Raw genomic sequence first — 27,630 nt, forward strand, 5'->3', positions numbered from 1 at the left:
CACTTTGAAATCGAGACCTATTACTCCTTGCATTAGCTACCAAGGACACAGGAAGCAGATTATTCTTTCTTACAACAATTTTATAGGTGTTTCAAGACCATTATGTTTCCTGTTCTCTCTTTTCCTTTCTAGATTAAAAACCTTTAATTTCTCTTGTCTGTCCTCATATATCATGCTTTCTAGGCTTCTGCTCATGAATGTTAAGTACCTCTCATAAACTCTTTTTACTTACCCTCCCTATTTCTTAATGCCTGAAGGATTCCAGCTTGGATGAACACTCCAATTGCAATCTCATCAGTGCAGAACAGACTTGAGGCATTGTTTCCCAGGCCACGCTACCCTTGATTCAACACCTTCTCTGCAAGAGTTTAATAGCATTGTTGGTGGGTAAAAAACAAGTCACGGTGTTTAAGGGACTTCAGGTATCAGCTTGGCATTCCTCATCACAGGGGTCAGAATGCACCTTCAGGAAGAAAAGGACTCAGAAGCTTGGACACATGAATCAATCATTACTTTTCTACAGGTTTTTTTGTTGTTGATGTTGTTTTGCTTTCAAAGAGACTTCCTGCTGTTTCTGCAATAAACTGGAGAACAGTACATCAAATGCCTTGTCAGTAAGATTATGGGGATCTTATGCTCATTAAGGATATAGACTCTTTGGTAAATTACCACCATTCTTCATTTCATTGAGCTACTTCTGTGATGCGGCTCGTCCAGACTGCAGCAATTCTTGCTGCCCTGGTTGTTTTGCTACCACAGCCTGTCATTTGTATGCAGTCTTTGCATGTTCCTGGTAAATGCCATACTAGAGCAAAGTTCTTCCTAAAAGCCATATTCCCATGGTGCTTAATGACGATTTCCCTCTAAACCGATGACTAAACTCCTCCCTGTCTTCCTTCAGTTCCTTTAAACCAGCAGGCTGCTTCATCTGAGGTCAACTGAAACCTAGAAGAGATATTTCAAGAACAGCTAGGGGAATTCCATGCATTTTTCCCACTGATGGCAGCAGAAGTTGGACATCTAAATCATATTAACATTAAAAAAAAAAATCAGTAAGAATTCTATAAAGCTCAGTTGTGAAACATTGCTTGGCCTCTGAATTATGTGAAACGTTTTAAGATAAATGGTCCATTGTTTTTAATAAATTATTTTTAATCCTAAAGGGTGCTGTTTGTAACTCCCTCATTTCTCAACATTTTGTCTACTTGCATGAGTAATTCCATGTTTCATTTTACAGAGAGCATACACCGTGAAAGGAAAAGGACTTTAAAGAGGGATAGTTCCACACTTTGTTCTGTTTCTCTCTGAGACAGCTTCTTTTCTATTTCTTTTCTTCATTGAAATGTACTTCATTTAAAATAGAAGACATTGAAACATATCTTGGTACTTTGTGGAAAATATTCCACAGAAAACACCAAGGTATTTAAACAGATACATGAACACGAGTTGATCACTACCTAGTGCAAGAAGCAGTGACTCATGGTTTGGGTACTCAGCTCGAAAAGTAATTTAAAGTATTTTCAAGGAGGAGCTCAGTTTTTCCTGAGAAAATGAACTGCCAACAGAGAGGCAGAATGTAGCATTTTAGCCAGTGCTGCCAGCTCAGCTTGGCAGTGTTAATTTCCAGGACTATTTTCACCTGCCTTTTAATTTCTCTTGGAAATATCCCATCCATTTACTAGGAGGCCAGGTTTCCCACCCACCCTTCAGAACTCAGCAGATGACAAGTGAAGTTACGTGGCTGATCAGGACCAGCCTTACCTCCATGCTCACCTTCAGCTTTCCCTTCTTGCCCTTCTTTTGCACTCACTGTTTACATTCACAAGCCATTTCACGGGGGCACAGACGGCTTCCACTGAAAGTTTGGTCATGGAGTTATTTTGTTGGGGTTTGTGTTTTTTTTTTTGTTTAATATGAAGTGATTCATTGTCTTCAACCCCAAAGCCTGTTTGCTAAAACGTCTCTAATTACTGATCCTCCAGCTGAACCAAAACATCCATTTCCATAGCAAAGGGCAGTAGCAGACACCAGCTTTGCTCCACCTGATTTGCCAGCTTCCAGCTTCCCCAAAATGCTGTACTCTCTCTCCCCTTTCAAAAAGGGAATGCATGCTGATCAGTGAATAATGCCTTTGCTATTGAAAGTAAGTGAACTTAACCGGTAGGGAATATTCCAGAGAAAGGAGTGATTTCCAGCTTAGCACTTAGGACTTCAGAGGGTGGCATTGTTGTGAGTCATGAGCTCATGGGAAATGCAGTTGCAGAAGTGGAGTTTGCCAACAGGAACAGGATTATAGAACATGAAGTTCAGTTGAACTCAACCACAGCTACAGGAAGGTGTTGCTTTTCTTTCTTTTTTTTTATAACTACTGGACTCGCAGCTATCCCTTTAGTAAATATTTCATCCTTCCTTATTCAAAGTGCAACATATTAAAATAGTGTGAAAATACAGCACAGCAGAGACATGGAAAGCTGTCCTCACAAAAATAACTTTTTTGGTGCCTTTTGCCAGGGGAATTGTTTTAAACCATTTATATTTTCTTCAGGGAAGTCTTCTCATTCTAAAAAATGAGGCTGCTCCAATGTCTGTCTGCTTCATAGCCATTAGCTAACTCATGTTTGTAAGGCACTTTGAGCTCCTCATATAATGAATGTTTCTACATAAACGGGAAAATGTGGTTGGTCCCTGTTAAAGATAAATCACTCTTTAGTCTGGATCTTCCTCTAATCACGAAAAAAAATCCTTTTCTCAGCCCTCTCTAACACAAGGGTTAGGGTTGCTAATTCATTGAGGTTTACAATATTTGGTAAACCCTTACTTCTTTGAAGTCATGCTTTATTTTCAGAGATTAATCTAAAACTCTGAAGTCTAATGCACCTCAGACCTGCAGTTTAGGCATATCCTAATTTTTAAGACCCTATATAAGAATTTGTTAAATCAGACCAATTGGTAGCAAGACCCTGATCTCAAAGCAACTATTTGACTTTAACAGAGAAATAACCTTTTTTACTATCCTAAGTTCTGGCGCCAAGACTCTGCCATGACCTGTGTTATGAAAATAACATAATCTGTGGCAGTATAACAGTACTGAGTTAGTATCAATAGTCTGACAGAGCATAGATAACGAGCACATCGTGCTGTTTTAAAATGGCTCCCTGCCATGTATTTACAAGGGAATGATAAATGGCTTGTATACTTTTTATGGGACTCAAAAGATAGCGTGTATCTTCCAGCACTATCTGATGTACAAAGTTAATTTCAGTATTTGCCTCTCAAACAGACAGATTTATGGCGCCCAAGTGCAGTCACACTGGATTGGAGCAAAGGTCCATCCGGGCTGGTAGCTGGGCTCTGCGGCAGCCAGGAGCAAATATTTAGGAAAAGAGTGTAAGAGTAAAGCAAGTGCACAGTTATACTTCCTCTAGTATATCCTCACAGATCCAGCAGACTAGCTGGGGCCTACCTGAGACAGGGATTTAATCCATATCTTTGTATTTAATAGTTTTGATGGCTTTTTTTTCATCTGCAAATTTATTCATAACACTTTCTTCAACCGGCTTATACTTTTTGTGTCCACAACACCCTATGGTGAGGAGCTACACATCTTAAGCCGTTGGCTGTGAAGAATACTTCCCAACTGCTTTAAACCAGCTTTCTCAAGCTTTTGTGTAGAGAGACAATGGTGTTCTGCTCACCTTCCTTTGCTGTTTGTGATTTTGTATAGGTGTGTTATGTCCATTATATCACTATTTTTGCCCAAGAAAATCTGTAAAATCTCATCTCAAACAAAAACCTTTTCAAACCTATGACAGCCTTTTCACCTCTCTATACACCTTTTCTAGCCCTACCATCTTTTCACTGAAATAAGGACCTAAACTGCCTTTGACAGTCACACTGTGGTCACATCATGAACTTGCAGTCTTCAGGTTTGCCCTCTGTTCCTTTACTGATAAACCTTAACATTTGATTTTCTTTTCTGGACTGCCACAGGGTACTGAGCTGGCATTCTTGCTGAAATAGCCAACACAACAGTTTCAAGTTCTCTTTACTGCACAGTAATAACTTCTGGAGAGTTTACCATTGTAAGGGTTGTTTTCTCTGGACCCATTACTGTACTGACTTTGACTTTCATCTGTCATTCTATTTATCAACTCTTGAGACTGTAGTTTAAACTCTGACTTTTCTGAATAATCAATAGTCTTGTCACCTTGCCCTCCACTGCCTTTTCATTGAGAGCTGCTTCCAGCACTTGACCATTTATTACCCTTTAAAAGTTTTGTCTTTTAAAATATTATTGATTCATGAGAGGACTATTTCTTTTTCAATTAAATAATTTATTGCCCAAGTAACAAGGGAATTGTTCCCCTCAGTTCTGATTGCTGTGGAAGACAGAACTTTTCAAATCCATGCCCTTTTTATACCTAGATCTTCAGTCTTCACACACAAGAATTAAAAGATATGTCTTTCTTTATACATAACAGCTCTGGATCCTGCAGTCAAATATGTATAATTTTAAAATACATATGGTGATTGCTGCACACTCAAAGTAAAACATTGCTTTGGCCAAATAGTGCTAGGGTCCAGTAAAGCTCTCCATGTATCTACCAGCAATTATTTATTTTCCAAAGCAGCAGGAAATCAAGATGTCTCTGCATATAAAACTTGGATAAAAAAAGTGGAAAAACTCATAATAGTTCTCTTGTGGCTGAGGCCAGCAGGGACTGTTGGTATACTCCACTGAGTATCAGATATCAACAGCATAATAGGAAAGTTTTTCTGTCCTCAGCAGCTTTTCTCAATTGGGAAATCAAATGTCCTTTCATCCACCAGCCATGGATCAGGATTAGCTTTAGTACATTACTACTTAAAATGCCAGTATAGGATTTGTTAATAGGCATTGTGTCATGCTCATAATGCAAATAACAATAAAAGACAGAACGACTGTCAACCCTGCCCCCAGTTTGTTAGTGGGCTCTTTTTCTTACCATACCAAAGCAGACTGCTTGCCCATCAAAGAGCACACAATATGCATAAATATTTACGTCCAAACCTGTTTTACAATGGATGTCCCTTCTGAAGACAGTATGCTGTCATGCCTTGTTCCTTTCTGGCAGGTTACCCTGCTGCATCTGTAACCAACACAGAGCACATGATGTCTTGCTCCTCAGCTTCTGGTCTTCCTACTCCTTCAACCTTCCAGCTCTGGCACAATTTACGGTTCAGATCAACAGCATTTGTAGCACTCATGGCAAAATCACAAAGAATGAACTGTATTCCTCATGCTCTGGCTGGGGGAGAGACAGACTTTGCCCTGCAGATTTCTGGCTCCCCCTTTCAGGTGCCTTCTCTGACATTTTCAGGAGCAGACTGTCAGTGGGTTATGGGTCTTGTGCCATCTCTCCTGTGGAGCTGGCAGTGTGCATGAATGCAGTGTGGGAGACATCCATTGATCAGCTTTTCTAAGCCAGCAAGAAGCAGAGCTACTCAGCACGTGCAGATGGAAAATAAAAAGCCTTACATCGAGAATTCAGAGCGAAGGACCTTTTACCTATGCCTTAGCAGCTACACACTGCTGAGCAGAGGACAGCAGCAACCACACCTTGTGAATGGATCTGCTAGGGAAGGTGGCAGAGAGAGATTAAAAACTATTTTGGTGCCCACTGAGATTACTCCAGGCCCAACACAAAACAATGTTTATACACTCAACTGGTGAGATGCCTATGTGCTATTTTTTAAAGCTCCCCACCACTTCTGGCAAGAGCGAACCATTCATCCCTTGTAATGCCTTAAGCACCCAGACATCCTTTTACACAAGTATTAAGAACATCAGATTAACTCTTCCTCCCCAAGGAATCTAATAAAATTATAGGCCTGACTTACTCCTGGTTTAGTTATATACATTACTCTTAAATTTAAGACAAATTCAGTTAATCCTATAGTGTGTCATTAGTTGTGGATAGCAGTCAGTTGTAGAAAATCTGGGAAAGTTGTGTCCTTAGCTGAGTCATCAGTGTTAAGAGGAAGGCCTGCAAACATGAAAATTAACATTTATACCACGGTTGCTAATGTATAAAGCTTTAGGATATTTATGTTTAACATAATTGTAAGCCTGATTAAAACCTCTTGGGATCTCCTGGTTGTGTTTTCCCTTGACGTACCAGTCTGCAAATTTCCGTATGCCTCGTGAGACCTCAGAGGGCAGAATGAGCGTGAAGACCGATGCATCAAAGAGCAAAAGGTTTAAGTGTTATGGAAAGCTTAAATCCTCCAAACACGATCACTCCTGATGGAGAACCAGAATCAACAGCAGCAGCTATTGTCAGTGCCCAACAAATAAAACTTGTAAACTGCATGTTTTCAAACTCATAGGAGGGTGAGATAAAAAATTTTGTGAGCAGCAGATTGTATCTGGGATTCACAATTCCTACAGGTTAAAATCTCAGTAGTTACTAAAAGTCAGTTGTCTGATTTCCTTGCCTTAATTTGGTGATGCAGCTTAGAATAGCCCCTGCTCCAGAGGAACTTGGAGTTCCTTTGAATAAACTCTGGATTTTTTTTTTGTTGTTGTTGTTTTATAAACAGATTGTGAAGTACATATGACAGAAGAAGTATTTTTAGTGATTTTTTTTCCTTGAGGTTATTACAGTGGTGTAAAATAGTCTTTCTCTGTGAGACTGAGGCTGTTGCTGAAGAATCCTACACAATCACAGAATATTCTCTATTGGAAGGGACCCACAAGGATCAAGTCAAACTCTTAAGTGCATGGCCCATAGGGGGTTTGAATTCATGACTTTGGCATTATTGGCACCATGCTCTAACAACTACGAATGAAGACCTAAAAACATAAACTATGAACATAAACTATAAGAAGCTACTAGGTGTCAGCTCAGGAAATAATCAATGTTAAGCGATTTTATGTACACATGAAAGGGTCAGCTTCACATGGCTGGAGTTGTACAGGTAAAATTCTCACCCTTCTTGCACATTAAAATTTTACCAGGGCATACTCTAGATCATCTTAAGGTTACAACATAACTGATTTAAAAAATATTTCCCTTGGTAGATAAGTCTAAAATCTAGAGTCACTAGAAAGAGTACATGAGTGTAAAAGCTATCTTCTACTGCAAGGGAAAGCTGGAGATGACGGACCTGGGTGTCTCCATTGGGAAAGAGATGAAACCTCCCAAAGGATGAGGCCTTTCACAACAGCCTCTCCCTGTAGCAGGAAGGACATTGTCTATTACTGTGTAATTCTGAATATTTTATTGTTTGAACTTTGGACAGTTTAATTGCTATAAACACCAGCATGCCATTTCACCCTGCATATGCCTGGAGCCATCTTTTGTGTTTATTGTTGTTTTGGTTTTTTTAAAATGTTGAACATGACAAAGCATTTTGAAGATACTTCATGTTCTAGTGCAGGCACAGGAACTGCTGCCAAGTACTTGTTCACCCCTAGGAGCAGAAAGCTGTCCCTTCTGTTCATGCAGCTCCCATGCAGAGGAATTCAAAAGCATTTAGGAAATACTATCTGCCTGTGAACAAGTACACAATGTGAAAAATTAGCCACAGCCACAATTAGATAAAATCTGGCAAAGTTATAGCTCATTGTAGCAGCTGCAAAAGGTACCTGCTAGGTTTGAACCAGAGAGAAACCAGCACTGACAAATGCAGCCCTCTTTTGTAAAGGGTCATTGCTCTGGTACAAATTACTTTTGGTGTGATAGCAAAGCCATGTTCCCTAAGGAATTGCAGTTTTGGGCTCCACTCCAGCATGGGACTCCTCAAAGCTTAGGTGCTGGGTTCGGGTGAAAGTTCTAAGGACAGTCATGAGTACTTTGTATCCTACCTTTCTGCTGGATCATGCTTTCATCAAGGCTACCTCCAGAGCCTTGGATTGCTTCTAGAGCTCATATGCCAGCACCATTTCTTCCACAAAGACACATAGAGCTTACTTTCATTTTTTCTTTAACAAGATACAGGTTTTTACCAGGTCACACCAAACATTCATCTAATCCAGCACCCTCTGACAGTAATTGATAGCAAATACTACCTTCTCATCTCCTGAACAGGATGAACACAGGATAACTCTTCTGCTAAGCTCTCCCACTTCTGACAAGACATCAACACCAACTGTTAGAGGAATTACTATTGGGGGATTATAACCCCATCTTTGTACTGGAATTTGCCTAACAGTTTTTGAGCCCCATCAACAGCACTGAGATACCTAACTTGACATTTAAAGCACTTACAAGGAGGGCGGCTTCCTCAATTATGTTTCCCTCATGCCTGAGGGGACTCAGACCTACCACTGTCACAAGAGATACCTGGGGCCATAAATCTTCCCAGTCTATTGGATGGGCATGTTTCTCTAACTGCCTGATACCACAAGGCATCTTCATCTTCAGGCATATTTTTAATAGCCTCTGGGCAGGTTGAGGATGAAGATTAACAGCACACGGTAACAGAGCAGCTGTAAGGAAGACTGATTAAAATGGCACAGGGGTGATACATTGCCATAAGCTTAAAAAGAGGACTGTCAATGTGCCTTTCTTAAAAACCAATTATAGGAGTGAAAAGTCTGCACGTTCTCTACAAGTTGGGATCTCATCCATCGGAAAGGATAAAGAGCCTCAGGTTTAAAGTCCTTCAGAGCACACGCACTGCTTCCTACTGGAGTGTAAGGGCACCTAGATCCATCCCCCATAGTCAGCTGCGTCTTCAGATACGACCCTGCCACTCACAATCACAAGCATTTATTGGTTGTGTTAATCAACAGATAAGGCCTTAAACAAGGGAATCCCTCCCCATAAATTTAGCTCTGTTTTATCACTTAAAAATTACTTTTCTCCAAGTTATTTTCTTAGACAAGCCTTCAGTGAACCACTCCCCTTCTTAAATTTGTCAAACATTTCCAGATGATATTGCCATGCTAAAGGCAGATGAAAGCAGGTGGTAAAGCCGTCACAGCAACAGGCAGCAGCAACACAACTCCCACAAGTAGCTTTGATTTGGCAAAGAAGATGAAGAGGCACTTCTGCAGAATCCCTATGGCATTAACTTTGCTGGAAGTAGCTTCTACTTTGCATTTTGTTGGTTGAGCAAGTTTTCTTTCCTCTCGAGGGACTGCCAAGGTGCTTTAGGAGACATGCGGTAGACTCGGCCTCCTCAGGCCCAGTGCCACTGAGGAGTCACATGGGGTGTGCAGGGATGCCCCAACTCCCAAGGAAGACAGGAAGGACAATATTTTCAAAACGTTTCCTGCATGCTGATTTGCACAGGTCCATGTCTAAAAGCAAATCCTTCACACATACTGGCAGGTGGCATCTTATATGCAGATGCCAAAGGCTGGGTGTCAAATACATCCTGAAAATATCTCACTTGCTAGTGCACACTGGGCATGCAGAAGTTCCCAATCTCAAGAAGCCAAATTTATGCTGCTATTTTTGCCTCTTCCCTAATAACAGGCACTTTTTTGGTATCACTTGTAGAGACTGTTATAGAGCACACAAATGCCATAAAGTACCAGCAAAGCCTTGGCAAGTGACCTTTCCCCAGCCTTGGGAAAAAGCCCTGAGAACCTTTACAGTGATGGTTCAGACCCAAAACCAAGTTAAAATTGTACTGCTGGTTCCTACTCTGGATTAAAGGGTTTCGAAAGGTGTCGTATGACTGCTGCTTGACATGGGCATTTGTTGAAGCAAATATTTTAAAAAAGAGCTTGAACAGCTCTTAATTGAAAGGGTTTGTATTGTGCTGTGTGAGGGTGTGCCCCATCCTGGCTGGCAAAGCAAAACAGGTAAAGGCCAAAGCAGTAACTAACACAGAAACACGGGGAGGGATGGCGGGGCTCCGCACACCTCCGGACTTAAAACTCTCTTCAACCTTTGGTCTTGTTCTCAAAGCAAACAAAAGCACGAGAGAAGGTTCCATTGGGGTTTATAAAGAAGCTGTTTAGCAGTAAAAGCTGATCTACAGGCAGTGGACAAAAGAACAATAGCCCTGCCGAAATGCTACACGGGGCTGAGGTTCACTAAGGAATAATTTCAAGTCGAGACTGGAAAAGATCAAATAGCAGCTGGAAAGCAAGAATATACCAGGGAGGAGGGGAGAAAGCAGCTACACTACTTCAGCACAAACAGCTGAAAATACAGAATAAAGAATACATGTGATATTAGGCAGCTTTTTTGCATTGTTAATTCCATTTGCACTGGTAAATAAACCAGAAATTTTCCTTTTTAACCTTCTCATCTAGTACAATTTTGACAGTTTTGTGTAATTGCAGTCCCTTTTTTATGAGGTTTTACTGAAGCTTAGAGCCACAAGGGTACTGAGACACCACTGAAGTAAATGGAATCAGACACCTCAATGCCTTTGTCAGTGTGACCCTTTGACCACACTGGAAATCTGCAGGTGCAGGAGGGAAGACATATTCCCACACAATCACACTGGTTTACATACACATCTTAGGATATAACTAAATTGTTTTTCCTATGTGTGCAAGTGGGATGCCAATGCCACAGATGCAATTCCCCTTCTGCCCGTCTCTGGTTCTCGTTGAAGTCTCAGCCATGCCCTGGAAGACGCTGTGCAATGATGTGCTAAGTTTAAGTCATGTTAAAACTCCCACACACCCAAAGGTTCCTCTCAGAGGTCTAAAACTTTAGAAAGCCCATTTGACATTCTTGCCACCGCTTATTACACCTTTGTTTACTTAGGTAGTTTTGGCACAGTCTGATTTCTATTCTCAGACTTAATGCATAATTTTGTTCACACATTTAGAAGCTTTACATTAGCCCTATATCCTGCATTTCCTTTCTTTAAAGTAGGAATGATGCATGCTTCTTTTCAGGAAGATGAAAGGATCAGTCTTCAGGTGAACTCACTTCTCCAGAGCTCGCCACTACTGCAAGGTATTGTTATGAGTTTAAGTTTATGCATAAGTCATAGGTATATCTTCAAATTTTATGGAAACCTTTTGCAGGTGATAAGCTCAGCCAAATTTCTGTTTCAGCAGAAGAGGTAAGTGTGTAAGAATACTCATTAAAAAGGTATCTGCATGGTAAACTATTACAGCAGAAAAATAAAAATATACAGATTAAGGAAAAATACCTGTCATCAACAAAAACAGATAATATTTTAAGTGCTTCAACTGATAATTTAAAATGGGGCCTCAGCTTTTCAAAGCTTATGTGATTTCAGTCATAGTCAGGAATGTTTGCTGTTCTAAGGTGATTCTTCACTTTTTCACTCTTTGCCATTTCAGAGGCAATTCAGCAGATGTTAATTAACACCTGTGATAGCTAATATATTACCTAGAGGCATTTTCCTATCTACTGTTAGTCAGCTGAGAATTGAGCCAGGAACAAAACATAACTTGCCAGCCTTGCAGGAAGAATTAAACTACCTCTAAATGCCCAGTGCAGTATCTAGCCGTGGGTTTGTCTCTTCCTTAAATGCGTGCCAGTGCAAAATGCTTTCCTTCTATATTCTGTACATCTGCCTATTTCATAAACTCTACTTCTCTAGCTGTTTTAGGGTCTAGCAGGGAGATTGTTTTAGCACTGGTATACCAAGAAAGGAACACAAGAATAGAGAAGTCAGAAAATACGTTTTTCTCTCATCCTCCTCCCTCCTCCTCCTCCTTTTTGCAGAGGTCTGAGCTACAGCATTTCTAGGAAGTACTGTTGGCAGGATTTCTCTTTGAAGTTTACACCATGGTCCTAGTCCTGGGCCCAATGATGTTAAACAGGACAGGTGAACCAATTCTGGTTTTTGGAAACTTATCACTGAAAGCACATGCCAAGATAAACACAACCAAGAATGCACAGACTATGAGGCTCCTTCTGTTTCCCAGGTAGTCATAGTTCCAGAATCAAAACTAAGGCTCAGTTCTGCTCCTGTTCATAAAATTCAGTGGGAAAGAACCCAGAAATAGACCTATTTTAACTTTTCCCTTGGCCACTGAAGTGCTGCCCACTCTCCTGTCACTGAGAAGCTCCTGTGAGATCAGCGGACAGTTTATCTGCTCAAACATTTACAGACTGAGGATAAAACAAAGACCTGGAAAGCAAAATGAACTTAAGTCAGCAGTGGGAAAAAAAAAGTGAGTCACCAAAGTTCAAGTGCACACTACCTGTAATTTTTCACTTCAACAGGCATACAGAGGTATGGTTCTTATTTTCGGTAATGGGGAGAGTCATGCTGTTTACCTCCTGATGTAAAAGGAACTAGCACGATGAATAACTTTGGATGAGGGGAAAGACCTGAGACATTGCAAACAGGCAGCAGAAGATTCACAGAACACACAGGCTTGTGTCTGAGAATCAAGCCTATTTCCCACATCCGGAAACACCCAATAGTCTGGTAACTAATACCCTGAAGAAAACCATTCTATCTCATTTTACTTGCAAGAAACATGATGTTTAGATCTGATGAGGATTACTCACTAGGGTAGATTCTTTGTTTAAAACTATGCCTTACAGCTATCATGGAAAACCACTTGCTATCCCCAAAACACGTGTTAGCTGATGTTATATTGCTTTATCTAGATAAAATGGGCAGTAAATCAAATTCATAAGCTGCAGCTGCTAATCAATATGCTTTAGCTGAGGACTACATTCAAATACTGTTTCTTAGAGCTACTTGTGAATTTCAGATGTGTCATTAAGGAAAAACTGATAAACTACTTCACTACTTCTGGTGTCTATAAAACTGAGCAACTTTCTTTCTTTTGTTGTATTCTGAAATGAAAAATCACAGCCAGCAGGTCTCCCACCTTATTTATAATAAATTAGTGATGAAGGGGAAAGGTTTGCTTTTGGAAACAGTGTAATTATATGGTCTCAAATATCATTCTATAACCAACCCTCTCTTGCTCCAGCTTTTAAAAGGCATCTTAGAAAATACCAGGTTTGGGTTTCTTTGTTTTGTTCTACCAGATAGAATCCCAAGAGGCAGCAAAATGAGCTTCCAGTTTGTGCATGCACTTGAAACAGCTTGCCTTCTGATGAGATACCAGCTGCTTAAATGAGCCAAATTAAACATGGGCTTTAAGGTGGAGCATCCAGCTGCCCTGGCCAGGCCAAGGCCAGGAGCTCTGTCCTTCAGATTTTAGCCTTCATATGAGGTTATCTTGCTAAGGGATAAGAGACTTGATATTTTAAATATAAAATTATCACTGGTGGCACTAAAATGAAGAGAGAACTAAAAAAACCACAAACCAAAAAAACCACCACTACTGCCATAAAAACCCCTAAAAACCCCAAACCAAAAAAAACCCCAAAAACCAAAACCAAACTCAAAAAGCCTACAACTCTCTTTCCCCCCCCCCCGCCCCCCCCCAAAAAAAAACCAACTAAACAACCCTCCAAACAGTGAAGACTCTTCTCTTCCCCTGTACGGTAAGGTCCCTGCTCCATTCTCTCAGTTCAGTTTAAGTCATACCCTGACATAACATCTGAGGTTAGAAGTCTTGAGGCTTTCAAGGCATTTATTCCAGCGTTTCCAATTTAGGATCATTTTCTGCAGGTGCTCCCTATAATCTGTGTTGAGGTCCAGACTGACCAACCTACAATAGCAGGGAATGATTCACCAGGCAACCACTCAGAGATTTATTTTTAGTTTTGGCAAGAGCAGGAATAAGCAAGCATATACTTTGCAAGTTTATTTGAAAAGTTCTCTATTTGCTAAATATTTTTTTTTTGGCCTAAACCAGCAATCCTTAGTATCTGGGACAATATTAAGAAAATTGCACTAGAACTGACTCCACTGAGGTTCACCTCATCTGCTTATTTCCATTTATTTTGTCAATATGTCACTGTTCGCTTTTAAAAATAAACTGCAAGTTTATTTTTTCAGTCACCCTATTTTTCCTCAACTTACTTTCTGATGCATCATCTTTATAAAGAAGATGAGAAAAATACCCACATTAAGAGTGCAAACTGCCTTTTAATAATCCAATGCCCAGAAATGCACTATTGTTACAACAGAGCAAGTATTGTCCAATACATAAGAAATGATTTCCACTTCAAGGGTTAAAAAAAATGATTCAGGTGCTCCATAAAATGCCAAGAGTTTTTTTCTGTATCAGCTTAATTCATTTACATGTGTACAGATTACTTAAGCTTTATTTGGTGCTCAGGCTGAGAAACAAGAGGACTATTTCCATGCAACAGGCTGGTTATGGCCAAGAGGCCTTCTCCCTCCTCCTGGTACATGGGTGAGCACTAAGCTGCAGGTATTGCTGTCACAGAGGGTGAGGAAAGTGAGACGAGGCAGTCAGCCCCTTTTCTCATGGATCTAGTTTTTCAGTGGCTGCTATCATATTCATTGAAGCAAGGATTTGACTGAGCAGGAAGATAGAATTACGTCTCCTTCCCACAGCTCAAGGTCAGGATAAAGATGGAGGAGGGCTGTGAGGCATTTTACATGTGTTTATTGACTCCATATTCTGACCAAATTTCCAAGATGAAAGTATCATATGCAAGGATTAAGACATGGCTAATATTTAGTCACATATTAACCAGTATTGATACTGAATCTTAGCAGCAGCATGCCAGACTTCTCAAATAAAAACCAAATTGGAGATTTCTTATGCCTAGGTAAAGATTTGCAACTAACAAACCTGAGGCATTTCCAAAGAGCAAACAGAGGTTTACTGTAGAACAATGCAGCTTTGAGGTACAGAAGAGAGGAGGAAACTGTATTTTCACAAAAGTGAAAGGATTAAAAACACAGAAAAGCGTCTACATGAGCTATATAAAACAATAGCCTGAATTCATTCTCCACCCTCTGGGTAGTTCTGAGGATTTGACCCTCACAGAACTCATGCCAAACCAGATACAGGAGTTAAGAAATGTATCAGTGCAATTTCTAGTTACTTGTTCTTCCATTTTGGAGACACACATACAAAAACGTTTCTTTGGACCATAGAATACATAAATACAGGCAGACTGTTTCTGCCTGTGACAAACATGAACAGTTTGCCTTCCAAAGGTAGTATGACAACCCTGGCAGGAAAGCCATCCCTTTCTGCCTCCTTCCCCCTCACTCCCATCCTGGGTTAACCGTAACTGGAATACGGTTCTTCTTTATCCACCTCTGATTCCAGCTTTTAAACCTTCCTCCTTCTCTCTCACCCCCCTTTTTCCAAGAATAGGTTTGCTCCAATTGCTTCTTCTCAAGAGAAGTCTTTCAGATGCCCCTTGACTGAAGAGGCCTCCCATAAGAAAAGCACCTCTGATGAGAAAGTTTAAAGAGCTCCCCTCACCCTGCCCCAGATCTTTGCTTGCTCAGCACGGAGTCAACAACATAAAAAGGCAGTCCAAATCCAGTACCTTGTAGTTTTACTAAATGAAATTTAAAAAGCAAGTATCTACACAGTGGGTGAAAAAGAAAAAGCTTTCATGGAAATCAATTTGATGCTATAGTCCCTTTGTCCTTGGGTTCCAGAGTCTGAAGGAGTGAATGACCAGTGAGCACCTCAGCAGTTAGGTTGTCTTGAGTTTATTGCACAGGAGCTTTCAAGGCTCATTACATATTATTGTGCACATTGAACCATGGGGCACTTGCCCAGCACCTAGTGCATCATTTCAGTGATTGTCAGTGGCCGGTTTAATCCACATTTTCAACTGGAACTCAGTTCTTATTTCCTTTCCAGTCACTTTTTATTTTTAATTGACCGCAAATGATTAGTTACAACCAAACAAAATCATAACTGCAAAATACTTGACTGTTAGGAAATAATCTTCAGTCCCTGCCATTATGTAGTATCTTGTATTCAGAAAAGGTCTAAAACCATTTTAACAATATAAAGTATATTGCAAATGCTTTTAAAATAAATAAGTCAGTTGTTGCTACATCACCTATTATCAAGAAATGTATAATTGCCAAGTGTTTTTAACTAATTTTGCTCTGTAAGGCACGCACCACCAGTACAAATCTGGCTTATATTTACTCGTCCAAAAATCCAAGAGCACTTAGAGGGAGCAGATAACTGCTCAAGTGAAAGCAAATTATCTCACCATAATAAGAAATCCTGGGGCACTTAACCTTGCTTCAAAAACCTTGGACGTGGTAAACAGTAAACACTTCCAGGGGTACCCAAGCCTATTTCCACATTAGAACTGCAACCCTGCTTGTGCTCTCCAGGGCTGGTCTCATCTCCCAGAACAATGTTTGCATCTTATCACACAAGTTCTTCATTGGAGCTTCATTATGCCAGTTATCACCAATTATGCAAAAATCATGTATCCCCTGGACAAATAGTGCGAATTGCTAGACAACATGGGCCTCCCTCTGAACATAACTATGAGGGACCAGTCTCTGAAACATCTGCTCAACAACACAGTAAGAAGAGGGAGAACACCAGCATGGTCCTGCCTTTTCCATGTGTAAATGTGATCTGATGTGGGACATGAGGGAATGCAAGAGCCTGCCCCTCACAATACCTCTCTTTTGACCCCCGTGGGGGGCGGAGGATGTGTTCGTGGCTAACGGCAGGACAGGCGCGCTTTCGGCACCGCCGGAGGTCCTCGGCCCTGAAATTAGATAAGAGCACTTTGTTGCGCCTCCTCGGCTTGAGAGCCAAAAGGAGCTGGGTCACAGGCCCCAGAAGTCAACACGCTGGCTCCTGGCAAGGGCTGCGGGAAGGTTCAGAGACCCCACCATCGGCCTTGGGATAGCACCTCTGAGTCCGCTCACCACAGTACAGGGAGTGGGGTGTTTATCTGTGGGTTTTTTTAAAGACAATCACATCGTCCCATCATCCGGGGGTTTGGTATTGGCGGTGCTCATGTAACACAACACGCGATTCCGTCGCCTGGCAGCGGTGCCGGGCTCCCCGCAGTGTCCGGGAGGCCGCTGCCACACGCCTACAGGTCACCAAGCATGGGTCCAAGCACAGCTGTGGGGCAGTCACTGACTCCGGCCGCCTGTCCCGCCAGTTCTCCGGCCACCCATCCAGTGGCAGCTCCTCGGCAATGTCCTCCTGGGCTACTCGGCCCCTTGGGCGGCATGGCTTGGTGCGCCGCCGCCGTCGAAGACCTCGGGGCTGTCGGCCAGCAGCGAGGTGCGCACCTTCCGCCGCTCCTTGAAGCGGCCCGAGTGCGACACTCGGAGGCTCCGCCGGCTGCCGACTCCCGTTCCCGCGGCATCGCCGCTGCCGAAAGGAGGGGGCTGCTCCTCCCGGCCGTCGGGGCTGGGGGGGTCGGTGGGGGTCTCGCTGGCGGCGGGGTGCGGAGGGGCTACCGCCGCTTCCTTGTGCTTCTTCTTACTGGTCAGCGATTTCCACCAGGGCCCCGCCGAGCTCTTCACGCCGGCCCGAGGAGCGGCGGTGGCCGCGGCGCTGTCCGCCATCTCGGGCTCCTGCGGGGAAGAAGAGGGCGAGGGCAGGTTGGCAGCTGGGCACACCGCCTCCCCGCTCGGGCGGCGCCGGGACCCCTCTTGCCCAGCACCGGGGGGCGGGCACCGCTGCCGGGGAGGTGTGCCCGGCGCCCGGGAGCGGCCAGCGGGGAGGGACGGGTCCTGCGCCGGCGGCCGGGCGGGCACGGGGGGAGGCTCTGCGCCCCGTCGAGCGGCTCGGAAGCGCCGCCCGCCTCCGTGCGCGGCTCGCACAGTCACAGGTAAATAAAGCCCCGGAGCTGAGCCGCGGGACCCACTCCCTGCACTCGCCACCCCCCATCTCCAGAAGTAGACCCGAGGTCCGGTACCTTGGGGCTGCTGCGTCCCCGCGAGACGAGGCCGGGAGCCCGGGGCGTCCTGGAGCTCCCCTCTCTCCCTCCCTCCTCTCCCCGCCCCCCAGCTCCCTGCGCAACAGGTACGGGAGGCGACACTGACCTGCGGCGCCCGCCCGGCGCTGCGGGAGCACCCTCCTGCCCCACGGGAAGCGCGGCCACTGCCGCCGCACGGCCCCGCGGTGCCCCGGCGCGGCGGGGAAGGAGGGCAGCGGCCGGCGGGGAGGGCGGCCGGGCGGCTGTGCGGGGCGGTGCGGAGCGGAGCGGCGGCAGGTGCCGGCCGGCCCCGCGGCTCGCCCCGTGGGCGGAGCGGCGGCCCGGCCAGCCCCGGGGCCGGGCGGCTCCCGCTCACCTGCCCGGCTCCCGCGCGACGGGGTAGGAGGGGCCGGCCCCGAGTCCGCGGGGCTGCAGGGAGGAGGGTCGGTGTGCCCTGCAATCAGACCCGGCGGAGGAGAGACAGGGGGAAGAGGAAGAGGAGGCGGAGCAGGAAGCCTCAGCGCAGGTGAAGCAGCGCCGTGAGATCCGGGATTGCCGAGGGTGGCTGGATGCGCAGTTGCCAGCGTGCATGGCTGAAACAAAATATCACTGCTTTTTGTTTGTGCACGTGATGCATGTGCGTGGGTGGGTATTTTATAGCCTTGAAGAAAATAGAATTGTGGTTAACTGCCCTTCTTTAAAAAACGAGTGGAGCTGCAGGTCACACTGACAGTTGTATTCAAACTGACTTAGCATTGGGACTTTGACTTTATGTGTGCTGATGGATATATGGCCATACAAACGACTTCACTTTTTTTATTTACCCAGAAAGAAGAAAAAAAGATTTGCTTGTGCCACACCATGTGTTACAAGTGATGATTTGTTCTTGGAGAACTATGCCATGTAATATGCATTTGATTCCTAACGCCCTTCCCATCAGCTACCCAGTCAGCCACTCAAAGATGCCTATGATGGTGTGGAAGAGTGTGCGAAAGCATCATATTTCAGCCTCATCTTCTTTTGCAGATCAACTTCTGCTACTTGCAGCTTCCCTGAATAGTCCATAAAGAAAAGAGGTATGGAAATTGGTGAATGCAGGCTACTGAGGCAGAGGAGCCTGGGGGATGCACTTATGTTACTCTGTAGATTGTCCTCTTCAAAGGCAAAGGCTTTTGGCTAGGGAAGCATACACACTTGAAAGTACTCCAAACTATCATAGTAATTAAATTCAACACCAAAAAAATTCTTCTATGGAATGAAACACTAACTTCCAGTGATAAAAGACAGCCTTTACATTCCCTCCTAACAAGTAAGCAACTAACATTTTCCAAGACAAAGCCTCAGGGCATCAGGCTCTCTTGGGCCAAGGGCAGCAGTAAACCATAGGGTCAAGTTTCTCCTGCTCTGCTACTCACTTGTATCTGTAGAGAAAGACAACCCCAGCATCTCTCTCCATCTTGTGTCCCAGGGAAGTGCCTGGGAAAAAGGGAAATAAAGGTAGTATTTTTAAATGCTCTTTTCACAAAAAAAAAAAAAAAAAAAAAAAAAAAAAAAAAAAAAAAATTTTACTGGTTGTGTTTTACAGCTTTCACTCTGCAAATAGGCTGCCATACACCTGACCTCTTAGCTCACAAAATGCCAAATTTACTTCAAATCAGTGTGGTTTTTTTTCAGTTAAACCCATTTCAAAGAGTCCTATAATGAGAGATTTTTCCTTTTTGACAGTGTACTGAAAGCAGAGTTTGCTGAAAAGAGAGAGGCAGTTTGGAAAGCTTTGTAAGAGACGTGGGAGTGGGAGGATGCTGCCTGCATGAGTATGTGGTGGTGCAGGAGGACAGCAAAACCTGCTCTGCTTTTGAAAGTCACAACATGCTGTTCCACAAGATTGTCACTAAGGTTAGTGTTTATACAAAAACAACTCTGACAGTGAGAATGTATGCTCTCTCCCTTTCTTGCTGCAAGTACTTGTATTCTTTCAGGATACATACATTTACAGTGTTTATTTAAACAGAAAAGTAAATAACCTATTTCAATGCATGGAAGTTGGACAGCACATTCATTTAATAAGAATGCTGCAGTTAAATTCTGTCCTGTCTTTGCAGGAGGCTGTGATAAAAAGCAGTGGGGTTTTGTAGTCCCAGCTGGGGTGTCTGTGCAGGATTCTAACAGATGCCCCAGTACACTGCAAAATAAAACACTAGGGCCCTTTTTTCACATTATAACATGCTCCTTTTTTGTACAGTTGGACCATATTGACATAAGATTCTTCATAATTCTGCAGGCTCTCCAAAATTCAGAAATATCCTGGTATTTTCGAGATATAGATTCTCAAAGACTGATTTTGATGTCAGCCCTCAAACTAATCTTATTTACAACCCCTAACTTACTGCAGTGAATAAAAAAAGAGTAGTGCTTGTTGCAGTTCCCACTGTCCTTTTTCCAAACTTTGCAGACCCTGCTGTGCTCAAGCTGAAACTGGGCTCTGGAAAGCTTGGATTGCCAAACCACACTCTCACCTAATTGTGTTGAGGGGACCCATCTCTACTAGCACGACAAGAGAGGCACCATCCACTGCAGACATCAGCCTTCCCAAAACCATGGAACCCTTTGGTTTCCAAAACTCTGATATTAAATGCAATTACAATTATACCAAGGGGACGCCCAGAAGCATAAAATGCCCTAGTGAATATTGCTGTCAGAGCTCTCATTTACCCTGAAACCCCAGACCATCCAGCCAATATACTGGATGTTTGAAATGCAGGTTTCTCAAATGCTAGCCTTAAGGCCAAGGACATGTTCAGGCCAACTGAAAAGAGCATATGGCACTGGCACCTATAGAGAGCAGAGCTCTGCCAAGGTGCATATTCCCAGTAATATTCAACATATTTGGTTCCTCAAGTTTCAATTAAACTTTTAACCCTGAAATACAACTGAGTAATTGACTCAGAAAAAAAAAAGCAACACTAATACCTGCTGGCACAAGTTGGCCCTTTAGCATTCAGCAATGAAACTGGTTCTTGTAACTCCTAAGTCTCAGAGCCTAAATGTCATGTTAATTTAAACCTCTGTGGACTTCTGTGTACAGGAAAAGACCACACAAACAACTGTGTCCCATCTGTATCAAGCTGCCAATTCAGAAGAAGGCAGCAGTAACTTAATTTTTCATAGATTGAGATTTCCAAGTGCTAGCAGCTTCTCAAATCTTAGCTTTTACTATAATAACCACAGGAAGGACTCCAACCCTTTTATAATGGGCGAGACCATCTTCCCTGTTGAAACCAGGCTGCTGCTCAAGACTGTGGATCTACAGTATTCATTACCAGTCTATGTCTGCCCTGCCAAGAAAAAAAAAAAAATTAGAACTAGGGCATGGGTTTGAACCCTGCACTTGGTATATGTAGCTTATAGTGGTGACTCCCTGGCATAATTTCGAATTTGGGCCTCTGTCAGTCTTTGTGCACTGGTCAGGCATGGTTTCAAGGCAGTGAGAGCAAAGGATTATTCCCCTTAGGTGGAATGGATGAAACTACACAAGTTTGTCCCCTCCATAGCTTTGCACCCTCCAAACACTCAGTTCACAACCACTCCTCATGTAACAGTCTAGGACATGCATTGCATCATAGCCTCTGACTATGAAAACAGCAGTTTGATGGGCTGAAACACAGCCCTTGCACAATTCTTGAAGCAGTGCTTCTAGAAAAAAAAGCCTCTCAAAAGCCACAGGTGACACCGTGGGCCCCTGAGAGGACCTCATTTAAGTACAGTGTGATATGGATTGGGCATGACTGCCTTGACTCCATTTCATTGACTGGCACAGATATAATCTTAAGTTTTCTGATCTTACTTCCAACACTAAGGCAGACAATATCTTTATTTACACAGGCCCTAAGGTAGCTCTGTGAAGGGAACTAGTCTTGTAGCAGAATGCAAGCTGTTAGCTTAGTGCTGGTGCTCATCCTCATTCAATGGGAAGTTCAGCTGCCTGAATAAATCTGTCTCAGAACTCAACAGATTCTGAAACTTTACCTAAAATACTCATAACTATAAGGAAGGCCAAAACTTCATCAAAACAGACCATAAACACAGCTCCTCCAATTTTCAGTTCCCAGCCAGCCTCTGACACCAGCCCTATTCTTACATTTGTATGTCCAGCAGCATACTCAGTCTGAATCTTTTAATCCCAAACTCTTAACATTTGTCCTCTCTTTCACCCTTACAGTATCTGAAGATAAAACTAAGATCCTATTCCTTCAGCAGATGAGAAAAATATGGATATATATGGTGACTATTGACACCATTACCCTTCCTAGCTCTGCAGGCCTTGCAAAAAAGTCCGTTCATCCAATATCCCTATTCTTAACCAGAGAATCCACAGATTGAATGATCATTAGTGATACCAGCATCCTGCAGTTTTCACAACTTTGGGAACCACTCAGTCCTTCAGGCTTTAGATTTCCAAGGTCTGTCCCTAATTCCTACTTTAATTGCAACCGTGACACTCATGTTTGTAACAACAAAAACCCCGCCATGAACAATAGCCCCTTATTGACATCATCCCTACTCCTAATACTGAGGGCTGTGCAGCTTGCAGTGACATTACTGGTTCCTCAATATTTGGATTCCTAACCTAACCCTGTTACCAGTGGATGTTATGGGTACCTACGGAGCCCAGTCTCCTGAAGTTCTTGGGCAGCAGCATGTGGTAATTAATATGGATTTTTTAATGCACATTGATCATCATATGTGCCCTACAGTGGAACAGAAATTAAGGTATCTACAAATATGGCTGGCAGCAATTTATGCTCTCCAAGATTTACAGTTCCAAACCCTAAATCTAACCCTACTCCTCATTCTAACATTCCTTTTAGTGGTAACAAATGGCTCATACTTTCAAGAAAAGAGAGAGTATTTTGGCTGGCACCTTGTCAGTCCCTGCAGTGAAAGCAACTTCCAGTGGCAACCTTGGTTTGTGCCACCCCCAAATCTGCTGTAAACTCAACCCAGACAGTTTCTCTACTTATAAGCAGATGTTCATTTCTACTGTAGCTTACAAAGCACTGGCTGTAGCTTACAAAGCTCTGACAGAAACTTTCTTCCTAACTGCAGTCCTTAAAACATCCTGCAATAATCCATGGCCTTCAGGTGCTGAACGTCCAGTCCTGGCACTACCTGTAGCATCAGCACAACTATATTCAGAAAAACCATGCTTTTGAAGAAAGATAATGTAAAGTATGGCCCCCATGTAAGATGCACTGATGTCCTGCATCTGCTACCCCTAGAGCATTCAGCAATAATCTTAGTTCCCTAAGGTTCAGATTTCTGAACCTTAACCATTATCTTTAATCAAGGGATTAATCTCTACAGCTAAAGAACTTAAAGCGTATTGATGCTCTCACCCTTATCTCTGTCAGCCCTACAGTCTCTTCATTCCCTTTAGATAGCTGTAGGGATATCAATGTAATTCTGCTTTGAAGATCCAGTTAGATGGCATTCTTCTTGCCTAAGTGTTTGTGAATTACCTCCCTCCTCAAGAGTTTTTGTGCTTTCAGTCCCTGGTTATGGGTAGGGGGTCTATTTGCACTGGAATTTTCTTCCTCTCTTTTCTGCAGAACTTCACTCTGTACTTGCCAATAAAGAGATAAGAAGATGGCCAGACAGGTTCCTGCAGGGAGGTTGCAGAAGAGTTGGACTAGATAGCATTTAAAGGTCCCTTCCAACCCAAACTATTCTATGATTCTGTGATTCTATGATTCAGCCCAGCTATTTATTACTCCAGGTATTCCCAGCACCTCTCCAAGGTCTCTCTAAGATCAGAATTTAGCTCAATACCACACCTGCAATCCCTTCTCCCTCCCGTGTACTGCATTTGCCAGTAATGCACAGCTCAGGTCTGTCAAAAACCTTGTTTCAGAAGAGACCCCAGACCTGATACATTCCTTCCCAGGGTCTTAGGCCAAGTGCTCCTGTAGCACGGGCTCTGTCAATAAGACTCACATATTGTATGAGCTTTGAGAATGCTAAGTGTGGGGGAAAGTGTAGTCTGACGTCTTCATTAGAAATAAAATGAATGTGGTTCCAATTCACCCAGATTTGTCCTCTGTTAGACCTGTTTTGAAGCTTAAACTGACCTCAGCTCGCACAGCACAGAGCTGAGAACAAAGCTCTGTCTTTGTACTTTGTAACTTCATATTAAAAAAAAGTTTCCCTTACTATGCACTTTGTTTCTCTTTCCCCCCTCCCCCTCACAAACTCTTCTTCCTCAGTAACTTCTACATCCTTTGTCCAATTCCAGCAGTATTTGACAGCAGGAGAGAGATAATTAAGCCTCACAGCAACTGGTCTCTGGGTGGAGGAGCCCCGAATCGGTGTCTCATTTGAGGAAACCCTTTGACAGTTCCCTGTCCAGTGCCCTTTCAGGACATGTGTGCACACAGAGCATGCTGCCTGTCTCCAGCGTGGTGGTGTCAGAAAACAATTCCTGTGCTCAGGAGCCTCAGCCCTCCTCTGGAGGGCTCCAAATATTTAAACCTGACAGCAGTGAGTCTCACAAAGATGAGTATAAAGAGGAGATGTCAACTGTTCCACGGCACTTTGGAAAGCTACCACCTTACAAATCATTAACATAACTTGATGTAATGTTTCACTGATTGTGGCTAAGACACTTCTGCCTTATGCAAGGCAAGTTGTCTCACCCCAGTCACTGTGAGGGGGCACAGAGCATCACCCAGAACATAGGGATGGTTGAATGGCAGACAGGAATTGGGAGTGGGTGGCTGCAGGAGGGGCCTTGCTGTTTCACCAAAGGCCTTCTCCAGTAGCTGGAGGGGAACAAGGTTTCTGCTGAACACCTGGCTGCAGGCAGGATCCATTGCAGTCAGACACTGGTACCTCAGCTGCTCCCAGAGGTGCAGAACTGTGTTCTACTCGAGATGAAATGACCTAGCAGGGAAGTGACATGGGCTCACACACAGCCTCCTGGAGCATCTTCCAAAGGACTCTTACACTCTCTGCTAGTGCTTCATGTGAGATAACTCATCATACTCTTGCTGAATGCTTTGAAGCAAAGAGAAGGATTCGGTTTAATCCAGTCAGACCCATTTTTTTTTCTGTGTACTGAAGTATAGGTTTCCATTAAAGGTAAATATGATTTTTCTACTGTTTCAGCAGTCAGTTTTGCAAAGGGAAGTCTCCTGCCTTTTTATTTCCTCAAATGGTGAATGTGAAACGGTCTGACCTCAGCTGTGCAGCTCAATCCCAGGTGCAGCAGTGATGGCCACGGCAAGTGCAACACAAGAGATGAAGCAGGCGCAGCACAAGGTGGCACTAATGAGGTGTGGAGGGGACAGGGTCCTTTTACCTCCGTTCTCAATATGCCCCGAGGATGCTGGACGTCGGCTGATCAGTTAGCCAAGTGAAACATGAACAATTTAGTAGATATTTGTTTTAAGATGCAGAATCATACTCATTCTTCTGTCCAACAGATGAGAAACTTCTGCTCTCCAGATACGAAGCATGGGTGCTCCTAGGCACACTGCCTTGTACTGTCATCAAATCCTTAAGATGGGACATGTGTTGGAGACTCCAGATGGTGAGACAAGCTAAAGCTACCCGTGTGCTGCCTTAAAAAAACCCTCATAACTGAACTGACCAGAAAAAAATAAAGAAAATCATTGTGAGTCAAATGTCTGTGTTCAAGGGTGTGGAAAAATACTCTGATGGCTTTGCTTCTCAGATATTGATTAGATTGATGCTGGGATTCATTGCTTGCTTGAAGTTTTGCACAGAGGTGGTTCAGGGTGGTCTCTGAAAATAAATGTGTGCATGGGCTTGGCTGTGGTAGTATGGGCAACCTAGTGCCAATCTGAAACTCCGACATGCATTAAAACTGTTCTAAATTTTTGAGCAGGAAAGTTTCCAGCAATGTCAGAATGGTAATTAGCAATTGATTTTTGTTTGGCAGCTTGCCGTGTAGTCAGTGACAGACACCAAAACTCTTTTAACACATTTAATGGGATTTTTCCTTCCATTTACACTATCATAAATTACAAAGCATATTTCACTTCACAAAATAAAACCATTTCCAGATCATTTTTATGACAGTATTAAGTAGTACATAACCTACAACAAATAGTCCTGTACAAGGCAGGAGGATCTATGGAAGTATTGGGAACTCAGACTATTTAGCATTTGCTCTGAAATCTGGGTTAATCTATCTAGCCCTTAGTTATTTCTCTAGAAGACGACAAATTTACAGTCATACCCTCTACCTCTCTTCATTATCATAGTTACACATATTTTTCAATTTGAATAGAAACATGTGCTCCCTGAAATAATTCAGGAAACTGCATCATTGAGTTACCACACATATGATACAAATGATCAAGATGAGGGAGTATTAGATTTTTTTTTGTACTGAAAATTGTGTTTGGTAGTAAAGTATGTTGATTTTCTATGCTTGCAGAAACACGTCATGCTGAGAAACAGTTTTAACATTAGGAATAAGTTGCAGTTAGACTATGAACTCTGTAGGTCAATGTTTGTGAGGGGAGAAAAATATTAAAATTTGGTAATAATTAAATTTACCAGCTCCCACATGTCCTACACATTCTTTCTTTCTTTTTTTTTTTTTTTTTAACAAACCATCAGGAAACACATTCAAGATAAATACCTACAATTTTAGCAGATTTACTGTACATTTATAAATAGAGAAACATGACAAAACATAACTCAATTTTTACAGAAAAACCAAATCCTTCATCATTCACCCAAGAAAGTGCTGACTTTCAACAAGGCCAGAAAATATCCAGTGTCCCAGCATCACGTAACTCATATATTACTGTAATCCAAGAAAAATCTGTCATGTGAAACTGATACTACCACCAGGACTTTTGAAAAATTCTCAAGACTGTATTTGACATGGGAGGAAAAAAAAAAGAGAAAACACTATATTTTTTGGGAAATAGTAAATGGCTAAAAGTGTACAATCTTAGGATGCTAGTGCCTAAATGCAAAGAAACCTAAGGAAAGCTGAAATATGCACAAGAAAGGTATTCTCCTTTAAAACACTTGCAATGGAAGAGGTATGTCAGGATAATACTGCATTAGTGGCAATTTTTTCAATATATCATAGCAAAAATGCAGGAAAGAATTACGTGAAAATAATCAATGCACCGCATTGATTTATAGTTTGCTAAAATAAAATGCCATTCTTTCAGCTAGGTAAAGTAAAAATATCTTTATAATATAGGTTCTGTTTCACAATTGACATATATAATTATGTCTCATGAAGAAGGAAATGTATAGGGTGTATACAAGTAACACTGATTAAGTACCTTTTTGCTTCTCTAGCCGTATTAAAATACGTTTTGTGTTTCTTAATAAGTTAACAATAAAATTGTTTGAAACTTCTCAAAACAAATATACATCTGAGACAAGGCAAAAGATACAAGGTAAGAGGATTTTTTCTGACCTTCTTTTTCCCTTCTACAAAGAGGCATATGTCTATGAGACATAGGCTTTCCCTAAACATTTTGGCATCCATCTGCAACTTTGCAGAAATTGAAGTGCAGTCAAGGAACTCTTCCTTTCTGTTTAAAAAAATTTAAAGAAATGTTGCTTTTCCTTCAGACTAATTATCTTAAAACAAACGGCTTTGAAGATATGCCTCTCTGACTAGAAGAGAACATCTTCATTTTCTATTAAAATCTGCACAATTAACTTCTGGTACCGCATGTCATTCAGTGTAGCAAGGGTACTGTCCTCTGGAGGTCTCATTAAAGTAGGTCCAAACACTATTCCCAGGTTTTCAGCATTCATAAAATTCTCCTTTTCATGCAAGGTAACCCTAAAATAAAAAAAAAAATAAGAAAAAGGAAGTAATTAGTTGCTTGCTTCCCAGAAAAAAAGAATATCTGCATTT

At 42.6% G+C, this 27,630-nt stretch overlaps 2 protein-coding genes and 1 long non-coding RNA gene across 5 annotated transcripts in view; 1 reads left to right on the forward strand and 2 right to left on the reverse strand.

Moving 5' to 3' along the window:
• Positions 1 to 13,933: 13,933 nt before the first annotated feature.
• Positions 13,934 to 17,936, reverse strand: PRR15 (proline rich 15). 2 transcript variants are annotated; one of them, XM_039571475.1, is made up of 2 exons: positions 17,839 to 17,936; positions 13,934 to 17,367 (listed from the first exon to the last, which is right to left on the reverse strand). In XM_039571475.1, the coding sequence occupies exon 2, from the start codon at positions 17,356 to 17,358 to the stop codon at positions 16,996 to 16,998; it is 363 nt and encodes a 120-aa protein (XP_039427409.1). In that variant the 5' UTR covers positions 17,359 to 17,367; positions 17,839 to 17,936; the 3' UTR covers positions 13,934 to 16,995. The 2 variants fall into 2 exon arrangements, with proteins under 2 accessions (XP_039427409.1, XP_039427414.1); XM_039571480.1 differs by lacking the exon at positions 17,839 to 17,936 and adding an exon at positions 17,712 to 17,785.
• LOC104689080 lies at positions 17,542 to 26,354 on the forward strand. Of its 2 annotated transcripts, none has more exons than XR_005604552.1 (4): positions 17,542 to 17,624; positions 18,540 to 18,787; positions 19,437 to 19,607; positions 25,193 to 26,354. It is a non-coding gene; the product is annotated as an uncharacterized LOC104689080 (long non-coding RNA). The 2 variants fall into 2 exon arrangements; XR_751728.4 differs by lacking the exon at positions 17,542 to 17,624 and adding an exon at positions 18,052 to 18,237.
• Positions 25,703 to 27,630, reverse strand: part of CHN2 (chimerin 2) — a 159,630-nt gene continuing 157,702 nt past the window's right edge. Inside the window, exon 13 of the mRNA XM_039571470.1 lies at positions 25,703 to 27,555. Within this exon, the coding sequence (XP_039427404.1) occupies positions 27,384 to 27,555 (172 nt within the window). The 3' untranslated portion in view covers positions 25,703 to 27,383. The remainder of the gene's footprint in view (positions 27,556 to 27,630) is intronic.

This window comes from Corvus cornix, chromosome 2, assembly GCF_000738735.6.
Source record: "Corvus cornix cornix isolate S_Up_H32 chromosome 2, ASM73873v5, whole genome shotgun sequence".
NCBI classification, from domain to species: domain Eukaryota; kingdom Metazoa; phylum Chordata; class Aves; order Passeriformes; family Corvidae; genus Corvus; species Corvus cornix.